Consider the following 12,865-nt stretch of genomic DNA (forward strand, 5'->3'; position numbering starts at 1 on the left):
GTAGTGTTACTTCCTGCCTCTCAGCCTGCCAAGCAGTGCCAACACACCCAGCATTGTTTGATTTGCATGCATCTGTGTGTCCCCCTCTCATTTGTGCGCTTGATATGTATGCCTCTACAAGCACATTTGTCCACATCTGCTGGTGTAGAGGCCAGAAGAAGGTATCGGCTGTCTTCTTCTAAAGCCACCACTTGATTTCCTGAGACAAGGACAGCTAGAGTAATGGCCCCAACAGCGGGACTACTTCCACAGCCCAGCTTCTACCTGTGTGCGGCAGTGTGCTCTACAGGGAGCCACCACACAGCTTCATTCCCTTGATATTCTTATAACCTACCTACTTCCCCAAATTTTAAAAAGACTAATGAAATGATCCAAAATTCCAAATCAATTACATTAACAAAAAGATAATGGACACTTGAAATTTTATATCATTTTTTCTTTCCCAGCTAAAAGGGAAAAGAAAAATAAGTAAATATAAATTCTCAAGCCTTGGTATGAGAAACCAGAATAAGGATAATCTCCTCTGACAGTTTCCAAAGACGGTTCCTATAGTATTCCCCTTCTCATGCTGCACTGACATCGCCCACACTGAACACAAGGCAGAATGCCCCAGCTTCAATGACAGAAAGTTCAAGTCAGCAGAACTGTTGTGCTCTTCAGGGAATTCTGAGGCCCCACATAAGAAGTCTACTTCCTTGTTGAAGAGCGGTATTGTAAAGTTTGGACAATGCATCAAGGAAGGCAGAGGGCTAGCTGTCCCAGTATCCCAGCTAAGAACAGGCCTCTAGCTATTTGTATCAAAACACAAGAAATATATACATGACATATTCTGATTTTAATACAATCAGAAAAAAAAGAAGCAGAAGAAAACCTAGGGGTGTTTCTCTTAACAAAATGTATTTATTATAAAAGCATGCATAACAAGACAAACAGGTATATAATTAATATAATTAATGTGATTTTATGATGCACACCAAGAACCTAATCCCAAGGATCCTGACAGAAACTGCACCATTTGATGCAGCAGAAAAAGGAAACATGTTTTGTTTTGTTTCATATTAAATCATTCTCCTCAAGAATATAAAACAGGGGGCTGGAGAGATGGCTCAGTGGTTAAGAGCACCACCTGCTCTTCCAAAGGTCCTGAGTGCAATTCCCAGCAACCACATGGTGGCTCACAACCATGTGTATTGAGATCTGGTGCCCTCTTCTGGCCTGCAGGCAGAGCACTGAAAATACTGTATACATAATAAATGAATGAATGAATAAATAAATCTTTTTAAAAAATAATATAAAACAGAATATAAAATTAGCTTCAGCAGTTTACAAGAATTCCGACGACAAGTTCCAATGTTTGCGAGTTTGAGGTCAACATGACACAAGCTAGGGTAATTTTAGGAGAGGGGCCCTCAACAGAGAAAATGTCTCCAGACTTGGCTGTGGTCCATTTTCTTTATGACTGATTTAGGAGGGTTCAGTCCACTGTGGGTGGTGCCACCCTGTGCTGATGGCCCTGGTGAAAAGCAGGCCGAGCAAGCCATGAGGCATGAGCCAGTAAGCAGTGCTCCTCCATGGCTCCTGCATCAGCTCCTGCCTCCAGCCTCCTGCCCTGACTCCCTTTAATGATGGACTGTTACCTGAAAGGGTAAGCAAAATAAACGCTTTCTTCCCCAAGCTGCTTTTGGTCTTGGTGTGTTATCACAGCAACAGGGACATTAACTGAGACAGAAACTGTACCTGCCTTGGGGTACTTCTGTGACAGACCTGATCGTGTTTGGGAGCCTGTGGTGATACTGTCCTCTGTGATGGAATAGTTGTTGAGCACTGAGAGCCTCAGCACTGAGGCTGTACTGTGGGAGCATGGAAGATGAGAATGTTCAAAAAATATAAACAATGGAGGAACTTCAGATGAAGTTCTACGAGTCCCTTAAAGAACCTGTAGGGACATGCAACATTTTAAAACTCTGTGGTTCTACTCGGCTGGAGCTGAACAGCTGGTTGTGGTTAACAAGAGATCAGCACCATGGAAGTGAAAGCTTTGTTTTACTAGAATGGTTTATTTTGGTTAGTTAGAGCTGAGAAATTAGCAGTGATTAAGAAGAGCCCAGCATAATGAAGGTAGTAAATCTAGGAGTGTGTCCTCAAGATCAGCACACAGAAACTATGGTCTAGAAAAGACTGCGGTGCAATCTTACACTGGCAGCTGAACTTAATAGTCAAAGATGGTGGCCTACCATGCAGGTGGTAATAGTTTTGAAGGCATGGAGGGGTCACAGAGAACAACTGAGGCTTGGCACTGTGTGGCAGGACTGGGGACCCTGAAGTGAGGCCAGAAGAGGCTGGTAAGTGCGGCCCAGATGCACCAGAGACTACAGCACTTTAGAGATGGACGGCTGTGCAAAGTCCGTTGAAGGAGCCTAGAAAGGTATGAGTGGATCCCAGATGTCCAACCTGCGCTCTTCACACTGACTGCTAGACTCTGGTTTTGCTTTGTTCAGGGGTGACTATACCCTAGTTCTTACTATCTGGAGTCTGAAAGTCTTTAACTTTTTTTTTTTATTATTTTATTGGAGCCTGAAGTTATGCGACCTTGGATATCTAAGAGAGTGTTTAGATATTTAAAGAGACACAACTACTAAAGTGTGAAATTTTTAAAAGACTGGGATTTTGGAAATTTGGAATACGTTTTATATTGTGATAATATTAACATGTTATGTTGGGGACAAATGAGAAAGAAAAGGTTCTAGTTGAACTGTGATAATTCTATGTCAAGCCAACAAAGGGTTGATTGTGCTGGTTAGTTTATGTCAACATGACATAAACTACAGCCAGTTTGGAAGAGGGAACCTCAATAAAACAAAATGTTCTCATCAGACTGTCCTGTGGGCAAACCTGTGGTGCGTTTTCTTGATCAATGATAGACAGGGGAGGGCCAAGTTCACTACGGGTCGTGCCACACTGGTTGTCCTGAGTGTGCTAAGAAAGGCTGAGCACACCACGAGGAGCAAACCAGGGAGCAGTGTGCCCTCCATGGCTCTGCACCAGCACCCGCTCCTGACTCCCTCTAAGGATGGACTGTGGTGTGAAGTTGAGTAAACTAAAGCCCTTCTCTCAAAGTTGCTTTCAGTCTTGGTGTTTTATCATAGTAATAGAAATCCTAAGACAATATTTAAGGGAAATAAAGGAAAAAATTAATAGATTATGAATTTTTCCTTACTTTCCACTATTTATTTCTCACACTTATAAATTAAAAACCAACTTAACAGAATATTATCTAATTTGAGAATATATTTCCTTTTAAGTACACTAAAAACTCATCAAAATAACTACATTTATTTACTCTCTTCATACACCAGAAAACAGTACTTAAGTATTTCCAGGTATTATGAATGTAATCCTAAGAATAGCAGATATTTAAGCCATTAAGAACATCTAATTAGGGGCTGGAGAGATGGCTCAGTGGTTAAGAGCCTTGCCTGCTCTTCCAGGGGTCCTGAGTTCAATTCCCAGCAACCACATGGTGGCTCACAACCATCTGTAAAGAGGTCTGGTGCCCTCTTCTGGCCTTCAGGCATACACACAGACAGAACACTGTATACATAATAAATAAATAAATAAAATATATTAAAAAAAAAAGCATCTAATTAAAACACACGCTATTAGGACTTTTTTTTTTTACCTGTCCTTTTGCTATAAGATAAGCGACAATTGAGGTATGTCCGAACTGAGCAGCCAAATGGATACAGCTGCATCCTTCCCCGTCAATTAATGAGGGGTCTGCACCATATTTCATTAGTTGCACAACCATGGATAAATGGCCTTGTCTAAAAAATAGAAAGACAAACATTTAAACAAAGTTATTTCAAAGACAGTCTTGTGGAAAGAGTACACTTGAGAAGGTAATGGCGGGCAGTTAAATCATGTATTTTATGAAGCTGCTTTAGAATAAGACCTTTAAATTAGTTTATGGTTTTTGAAAGCTTTAAATGGAACAAAAGCCTCGATAATTTAATGAAAACAATCTTAACTTCTCCTTAAATATCATAATTACTATGTTAATTTCATTCCAATATAACCCTAAAAGTCCCAAGAACTAACCTGTTTAACTGTAAACACATGAACCCTTCCAAAGTATTACATTTACTAATCCAAAATGTAATCAACTTTTAGAACTGGACTAGCTCGCTTCCCTGAGGACAGCTTGTAACTCTGTTTCCAATGAAGACAACACGAGGCAGCAATAAATACACAATTAACTATATCAAGTTCAGGCATATCATTAAAAACAAAAGGTAAAGGAGCCAAGGGGACGGGTGAAGTAGAAGTAAATGTAAACCTTGTGGCCCAGTGCAATGGAGTTGAATTCAGGTCTCCTCCAAGCTGATCCACAATAGCACCTTTCGAAATATAGTATCTGTAAAATAAAGTTTGCAGTTTTCATCTTCAACTTTAGATATGTGAAAAATAAAATGTTTCCCACTTGAGCTATCGATCAATTCTGTGCCTTTGAAGATAAAAAGTGTATAGGAGAATTTCATATTAAACATAGCACTTTTTTTTCTAGAAAAAAGAAATTATTTTAAAGCTATAAAAAATGCCAAGAAACCATATAAAAAAGATGATTAGACAATCACAAGGATTTTGGAATTGGTAGTTGTACACACAAGAGTCAAGAATACTATATATATAATCAGTACGAAAAGCTTGTGTCAGCAGTTCTTGTTGCTTATGACCCAGAGTGAATGAGTTTGAGTATACACACAATAAGACAAACTGAACTTTGGGGGAGAACTCCCCATTTACCATCTTAGCATGATAATTAGACATGAAGAGCCAAAATCAGATGCATCATTGGAAGGGAAACAGGCTGGGAGCAAAAGTTGGCTGAACTAAGCATGATAATTAGAACTTTGTTTCCTAACAACCAACTTCCTTCTTCTTTTGAACCCTACAAAAGGAAGACCTAAACAATAATCAGGACCTATGGTGGTTTGAAGGAAAATGGCCCCAAAGGAAGTGGTACTGCAAGGAGGTGTGGTTTTATTGGAGGAAGTACATCACTGTGGAGGCAGGCTTTGAGGTCTCATGTATACTCAAGCCATGCCCACAGAACACTTCCTGCTGCCTACATAAAATGTAGAACTCTCAGCCACCTCTCCAGCACCATGTCTGCCTGCATGCTACCTTGCCTCCCACCATGACAATAATGGACTAAGCCTCTGAACTATAAGCAAGCCTGTTTTCCTTTAAAAATGTTTTCCTTTAAAAGAGTTGCTGTGTCTGGGTCTGTGGTCCAGCTGCAGACAGGGTCTGTGTTGATGTCAGTGGCGCATGTCATCCCAGGGGGCCTTCAGCTACGGCTGGGCCTTTGGGTTGGCCCACCCTAACCTTTAGCACATCTAGGCCGACTAGAGCTTGTGAAGAGACTGGCCCTTAGGATCTCCATGACTCAGGACGGCCATGGGATATCCCAGAGGGGTTCTAGTGAGGATCCAGTGATGATGGTGTACCAGAAACCAAGGGCCCTAAACCAGACCAGTGACTCCCTGCAATGAACATCTGCTAGTGAAGCTGGTAAGGGTCTGCTTACTATATGATTTTCTGAGGACCCCAGATACCACAACAAATGAAGAGGTGTTGGAAAGGCGGGAAAAGAGAAGCAAAGAGGTTTGGTTTTTGTTTGTTTTGTTCTTGTTTTTGTGTGCTTGTTTGCTTTGTTTCATTTTCTTTTGTGGAGGGGGCACTGAAAATGTGAGAGAAAGATATGGGGGTGGGTGCGAGGAATTGGGGTACATGATTTGAAACTCCCATAGAATCAATTATTCTTTTAAAAAGAATTTTTATATTCTTTAAAAAGAAGCTATAAAGAAACTAACAAAAATAAGTCCATGTTACCAAATTTCAGTGCAAAAATTCAAAGAATTAAGCTTTGCCAAAGAGACTGTTTAAAAAAAATGACAACACTAACAACAACAAAAAACTGAGGCTATAATTACTGAAACACAAGGTACCACTGAGAACAAAAGCAAAACCAAAGCCAACAACATAATTACTGCATTCAACATACATCTTTTATAATAACTTTAAATAAAAATAGCTTCAACTCTCCAATCAAAAGATACAGGTTGGCTGAATGGACCAAAAAGCAAAATCCATCTGTTGTCTACAATAAACAACCTCAACATAATGATTCAACACCACCTTAGAGTGCAAAGATGGACAAAAGTCCTCCAAGTAAGCAAGGAGGACAGGAAGCAAGCAGGGTCAATACCCTAATAAATGACAACAGACTTCAAACTAAAGCTAATCAGAACTGATAAAGGACACTTCATTCTAATTAAGGGAACAATTAACCAGAAAGATATTACTATCCTAAAGATATATGCACCAAACTCTGATGCACCCAATTTCATAAAAAGAGAAGTATAGGAATTAAAGACAAAGATTTAACATCAATTCATCAACAGTATGTGATTTCAATGTCCCACTTTCTCCAATGCACAAGACATCTGGACAAAGAGTAGCAGAGAAACATCAGAATTAAATGACATTATTCATCAAAGGAACTAAACAGTTATCTACAGATAATTCACCCCCACGCTAAAGAACACACACTCTACACATGCAAGTGTCTCGAAACCAAAACAAACCATGGAATGAAAAGCAAGTCTGTTGTTTTTGTTGTTGTTGTTGTTTTTCCTTTTTGGTCTTTCAAAACAGGGGTTCTCTGTCTAACAGCCATGGCTGTCCTGGAACTCAAGTCTATAGACCAGGCTGGCCTCAAATTCACAAAGATTCACCTGCCTCTGCCTCCCTAGTGCTGGAATTAAAAGCGTGCACCACCACCGCCCAACTAAAAACAAGTCTTAACTGTATGGACTGAGAAGTTGCACTATTTATTTTGAAATGTATATAGGTATATAATTAACGATTAAATAATTATTAAATATAGAATAATTATTTTATTTAAATTAAATTATTTAATTAAGTAACTAAAAACAGGCTATGAGTTTGAGAGAGAGTAAGGGGGTACATGGAAAAGACTAGAAGAAGAAAGGAATGGCCAAAAATTGTAATTGTAGTTTAAAAAAAGAAGCAATGATTAAAGGGGGTATATGGGAAGGGCTAGATGAAGAAAGGGAAGGCCAAAAATATCTAATTATAATTAAAAAAACAATAGCTGAAAAGATTTTTCCCCAACTCTGATTAAAAAAACGTTAACCCACTCCGGGGGGAGAAGAGTGGAGGGAGGGGGAGAAGGGTGGGAGGAGGGGGAGGGAAATGGGAGGCTGGGAGGAGGCGGAAACTTTTTTTTTCCTTTTCTCAATTAAAAAAAAAACGTTAACCCACAAAATCAAAATTACTTGAATTCTCATTCAAGATAAAGTAAAAGAAATTCATACTTTGTGGATTCTTCATGTCAGACTACAGAAACGAGAGATGGAAAATCTTAAGGGGAATCAAATAAAACAAAGCTTGAAAAGCGCAATGGTAGATGGAATTTCTCAACAGTGACAAAAACCAGAACACAGCACAGTGACCTTTGGGATGGGCAAGACAGAGAAAACAAGACATACAAAATCTATCAACCCAGATTTCTAGTTCATGTGAAAGCTTCCTTCATAAAGATGAAATAAAACACTTCCTAACAAATGAGACTCAGACAAGAGTGTACGCTGAAGACTGAGAAGGTCAGGAGCCAAGGGCAGGCTCTGCAGGAAGCGGCCCTCAGCGACATTAGCACAGACACTGCTTCATTCTTGCCTAGGACTTGCTTTTCCCCATCTAGAACCCATACTCAGAATGTAGGAGCCAAGTGAAATGACCCAAATTCAAGTTCAGTTCTAACCTTTATTAGCAGCTGTGATATTGGATAGCATATTTATTAAGCTTTCTACTTCATAAAAAATGTTATATCGCAAATGGAGTTATTTCAACAATTATGGCAAAAACAAAATGTGGAAAAGTACTCTACATGACTTGACTCATGTACGCTTGCAATAGATGTTAAACATAAGTTCATTTCTTTCAAGGTATACAGAATATACACCATGAACACTACGGATTTTAGAAATCGTTAGTTCCGGTGATAATTACTTTCAGTAACTTTATAGTAATGGAAAACCTTATTAATTAAAGCTTATTAAAGAGAAGCAGAGAAAACACATACTTGACTAAATCTATTCTGTTATTGATGGCAGCCCAATGAAGAAGTGTAACATTTTCTTTGTCCGGTTGCCGTACATCATAACCTGCTTCCACCAATTCTCGGCAGCGTTCATATATTCCATATCTAGAAAAGAGAACAAGTCATGCTACAAGTACTTAAAGCATTTAAAATTGAGCACAATATTGTCAGAAGTAATGGGTTTGGTTTTTTTTTTTTTTGAGACAGGATACTCCAGGTTGGCCTTAAACACACAGCAACCTCTTGCCTCAGCTCCCAAGTTATTGGAATTACATGTGTGACATCACACTTGGTTGGCTTGATGCTTCATTTTCATACTTAGAAATTAAAACTATTTTCCAACATACAATATTACTTTGAAAATATCAATATTTCAACATCTTTCACTAACTAATCCTTTTTTTGCAACTTGAAAATGTTTCATTTGTAATAATGTAAAATTTCATGAGGTTCAAGACAGAAAAAAAAAGCAAAATTAGCCAGTTTCTTTATATCAAAACTTAGTCCACAAAACTATTCAGATTTTAAAACTAAACAGAAGTTAAAAAATATTAAATTATAAGAAAATAACAGGGACTACATAAGATGTTAGAGGAATACCATGAACAAAATCTGTTTTATACAAATACTAGGATTCTCAATTTATAAACCTAGCTGATAATCCTGAAGGCAAGTAAAACTCTGTGCTGAGGTAGGAATGGGGTGGAAAGTCCTGCGACTCAGTCAGCCCATTAATAACTGAGGGACGCCCACAAGAAAGCTCCGAGCAGTGGTTCATATCTGATAAGAGAGAGGCAAGTGCAGACTGATCCTCATCCTTGAGCATCAAAATTTACTATGTTAAAGATTTGTTTTTATTTGACCAGTGTTTGCCTGCATGCGTGTGCATTTACCAAGTGTGTGCTATGACCCTGGGAGTCAGAGGAGGGCTTTGGATCCCCCCAAGAACTGGGGTTATGGACTGCCCTGTAGGTCCTGAGATCTGAACCCAGTTCCTCTGAAAGATCAAGAGAGCCCCTGTCCCTCACCCCCTGCCCCAAGGTTTTCATTTAGAAGTATTTTCCAAGTATAAAGTCGATTTATTTAACTATTAGAAAGTTTTGTGAATGGAACAAAAGTCATAATAAAAAATTAAGCCAAGTCAATAATCCAAATAAAAATGGAGCTTTGATTTTTTAATCAATTAGGAAAAGGTAGAAAATAATGGTTTTAATTGCATAAAGAAAACATTTACATTTTAGTAATACTGTTTTAGTTTGCTGCTTGTTGTTGAGATTAAATAAACACTGACCAAAAGCAACTTGAGAATAGAAGGGTGCTATTCAGTTTATAGGCTTCAGGGCATATTTCAGCTTATAGGTTACAACCCATCATTAAAGAAAGTCAGAGCAGGAATTCAAGGCAGGAACTGAAGCATAGACCATGGAAAATGCTGCTGACCAGCAGGAGCTTTCAGCCAAGGAGCCACTTCTCCAGCCCCCAAAGTTAACAACTTTTAATTAAGTTTTTAATTATTCTATTTATTGTGTGCATATGTATAGGTATGCCATGGTTCACGTGGGGAAATCAGAGCACAACTTACAGGAATCAATTCTCTGCTTCCTCTCTGTGAGTCCAAAATATAGAACTTGGGAACTTGGGTTGTGAGGCTTGGTGGCAAGCACGTTACCAATGAGCCTTCTTGACAGACCCTCAATATCTTCTTTTATTAAAGACTTATTTTTAATCAATTCTAACTATGTGTGTGTGTGGTATTATGCACACATGTGTACAGGTGCTACAGAGGCCAGAGGCATCAGATCCCCCTGGAGCTGGGGCTACAGCCATCCCATGTGGGTTCTGAGAACCAAAGTCTGGGTTTCATCCAAGAGCAGTAGACGCTTGACCACCGACAACCTCTCCAGCCACCACCATCTTGACCCCTGCTACCCTTTATTAGGAAAATTTTTAAGGGTAAACAAAAACAGGAAAGAAAAAAAAAACAGTACATTAAGCCACCAAAATCCTCCACTTAAGCCTTAACCAATTACTATTTATCAATAAAAAATTGTGAGTCAGATTATTAGGGAAAGACCCTGAAAGGTCAGAGAAGCAGTGAAGAAGTCCCCAGTGACCTCCTATCTCTTCTGTTCCTTCCTCCAAAAAGAGGCCAGATTCCCTCTAGCCCGCCTTATTACTTCCTGTCTCCTATCTGTCTACAGTCCTCCAAACCTCTATGGTTAATTTTGGTTAGCTAGTGGCTAGCTCCACCCTCTGACTCCTAGCAAGTATTTATCAAAACACAATAAAAATATCACACAACACACCATCAAGCTACACACAATCATTTCCTAGCCAAAATATTAGATCTCTGGAATTATATAACATAAAAAAACAAACATGTAAATTTGACATTTCTACTTTTTGTTTCTTTGGGGCTTTTGTCCTTCCTCACCCTCTGCAAAGAGCACTAGCATGAGCATTAAAGGTGTGTGGCACCAGACCCATATAATTTCTTAGTCAAATTCAAAAAGGTCCTCCATAGGACAAGGTTAAGAAACAGAAGAATAATAAGAAGACACTAAAAGCAAACATTAGAACTTCTAATTGTATTTATACTGTACTTAACAGAGAAACAAACTATAGGTATATTTCTAGAGACCTCATACTGCTCCATCCCTGGTTCTATCATGCATGTGTGCAAATAAACACATGCAAACACACACATGCACACACACACACACACACACAGCACAACCGAAGTGAGGAAGAGATGAGGACAATGCTATCTTTAGCTGTTCTCTTGCATAAGTGTCTGGTGAAAGAACCTAAGTATCACTACTATCAGTTTATGATCTAGCATACTTTTGTAAGTACTTGAAACTGGCCATCCCTAGTCCTATCTTTACTTTTTATTTTGCAGTAAGACCCTACTAAATTGCTCAGGCTAGCCTGAGACAAGCCTTGAACTTAAAATCCTCCTGCCTCAGTCTCCCAAGTAGGTCTGTACCACCAGACCCAGTTCTAGGCATATTAGTATAAACAACAGAATCTCACCTTGAATACGATGGTAAATGACCACAAAAACATTTTTAATATATGCAAAAATCACTGGCTATTTCCTCATGCTTTAAAGTCTATAAGGAAAATATAATTAGACAAGGAAAGATTCTTGGAGGATGGTAGAACAGGAAGAACCAGAAATAACTTATCTACCTAAAGAGTTCCTGCACTGGTGATATCTGTGTACTCTAATTATCCTGGAACTCTGGAATCTACTGGACACTTCCAACTTCCTGGCAAATTCTTGGGTTTCAAATTTTGATTAATTTCAGGTTATAGCACAGCAGCAGACACAAATCATCAACATCCACCCCCAGCAGGCAGCATAAGCTTGTTCCAGGAGCAACCACAAAACAACACATCAGAACCAGGGAGGGTGGAAAGGATGCTGCCTGTCTGGCTGGCCCTTTGAGATGTCATGGGGGGGGGGGGGGTCAGTGTCCACTGCTGCTGCTGCTGCTCAGCCTTCCACCTGCTACACCCCAGCCTCCCTCAGGCTGGCAGGACTCTGACTCACGAGGCCACTGGCCCTTTACGGCTCCCCTTTGTGTTTCTCTTCTCTTCTTCTGGGATGTAACAATAAGAGCCACATCATTCAAAGGAAACTGCATATAGTGGGAAAACTAAAAGGTGACAATGAATGTCCAGGGAGGGTACATGCTCAGAAAGATCCAAGAGGGCCTTAAGTTTATATTCAGGCTGAGGTATTGGGAAAAATCACTGATAACAATCAAAAAACAAAAGCGGCAAATCTTGAGAAGAGGGGAGTGTCTGATTTCCATGGTTACTATATTTCTAAATTCGAATGTTCAGTTTTCAGGGAGAAAGCATACACATACATATACACGCTGTAAAATCGACAACCAAAGGGGTACTGGGAAAATCTAGTCATACCTTTTAGACCATATTTAGTGTGTTGCATGCACATGTGCCACAGCGCATCTTTTGAAACCTGCAGGAATCAGTTCTCACAGTTGGAACTCAGGCCAACAGGCTTGACAGCAAGAACCTGAACACTGAGCCATCTTCCCAGCTCCAGGATACATTTTTGTATAGTATTAAAATTTGTATAAATTCTATAGTATCAATACAAATTAAGGAAGTTATAATAATGTTAGGATATTAAGAATAATAGCCATGGAAACCACAAAGAAAAATACCTATACAAATGAGAAAGGTATTAAGTATTTCACTATAAAAATCAACTAAGGAGCCCAAAACAATAAAGGCGACTGTTACTGTCACTGCAGTTGGTCCCCCAACAAACCCAGACGGTAAGACCCTACTGCTGAAGACACCATACGGCCTGGCCACAGGAACCAAGAAAGTAGGGTGGAATTCAGATGGCTGCTTCCTCCCTTCAGGCTGATAGGGCAGAACAGTCATCCACTGTCTTACTCAGCTGTGGATCCTGTGTGCTACACTACCCACTGGCCAGGCAAGACACGCCCACTGGAACAATAATGGCAGGTCTATTATTATGGAGGTAACTGCTCTCTTACAGGCAGTGAGGCCAATTTCAGAGAGAAAAATTACCTTCCAGTACAGAAACCTAATCAAAAGCTGGTGACTGCAGAGTATGGGAGCAACAGAACAACGTTTTGCTAAATGAATATGATGTGCCAGTCCAACTAA

General features: G+C 39.5%; 1 protein-coding gene across 2 annotated transcripts in view; it reads right to left on the minus strand.

Annotated features, from left to right (window-relative positions):
* The window catches only part of Zdhhc17 (zinc finger DHHC-type palmitoyltransferase 17), a 64,542-nt gene that overhangs the window by 30,176 nt on the left and 21,501 nt on the right, over positions 1 to 12,865 (minus strand). For both annotated transcript variants that reach the window (XM_050135515.1, XM_050135516.1), the window contains 3 exons: positions 8,171 to 8,293; positions 4,337 to 4,414; positions 3,680 to 3,824 (listed from right to left, as the gene is read on the minus strand). In XM_050135515.1, coding sequence (XP_049991472.1) covers positions 3,680 to 3,824; positions 4,337 to 4,414; positions 8,171 to 8,293 — 346 coding nt within the window. The remainder of the gene's footprint in view (positions 1 to 3,679; positions 3,825 to 4,336; positions 4,415 to 8,170; positions 8,294 to 12,865) is intronic.

The sequence above is a fragment of the Alexandromys fortis genome, unplaced genomic scaffold, assembly GCF_014885135.2.
Source record: "Alexandromys fortis isolate MF-2015 unplaced genomic scaffold, M_Fortis_MF-2015_v1.1 scaffold_24, whole genome shotgun sequence".
Classification (NCBI taxonomy): Eukaryota; Metazoa; Chordata; class Mammalia; order Rodentia; family Cricetidae; genus Alexandromys; species Alexandromys fortis.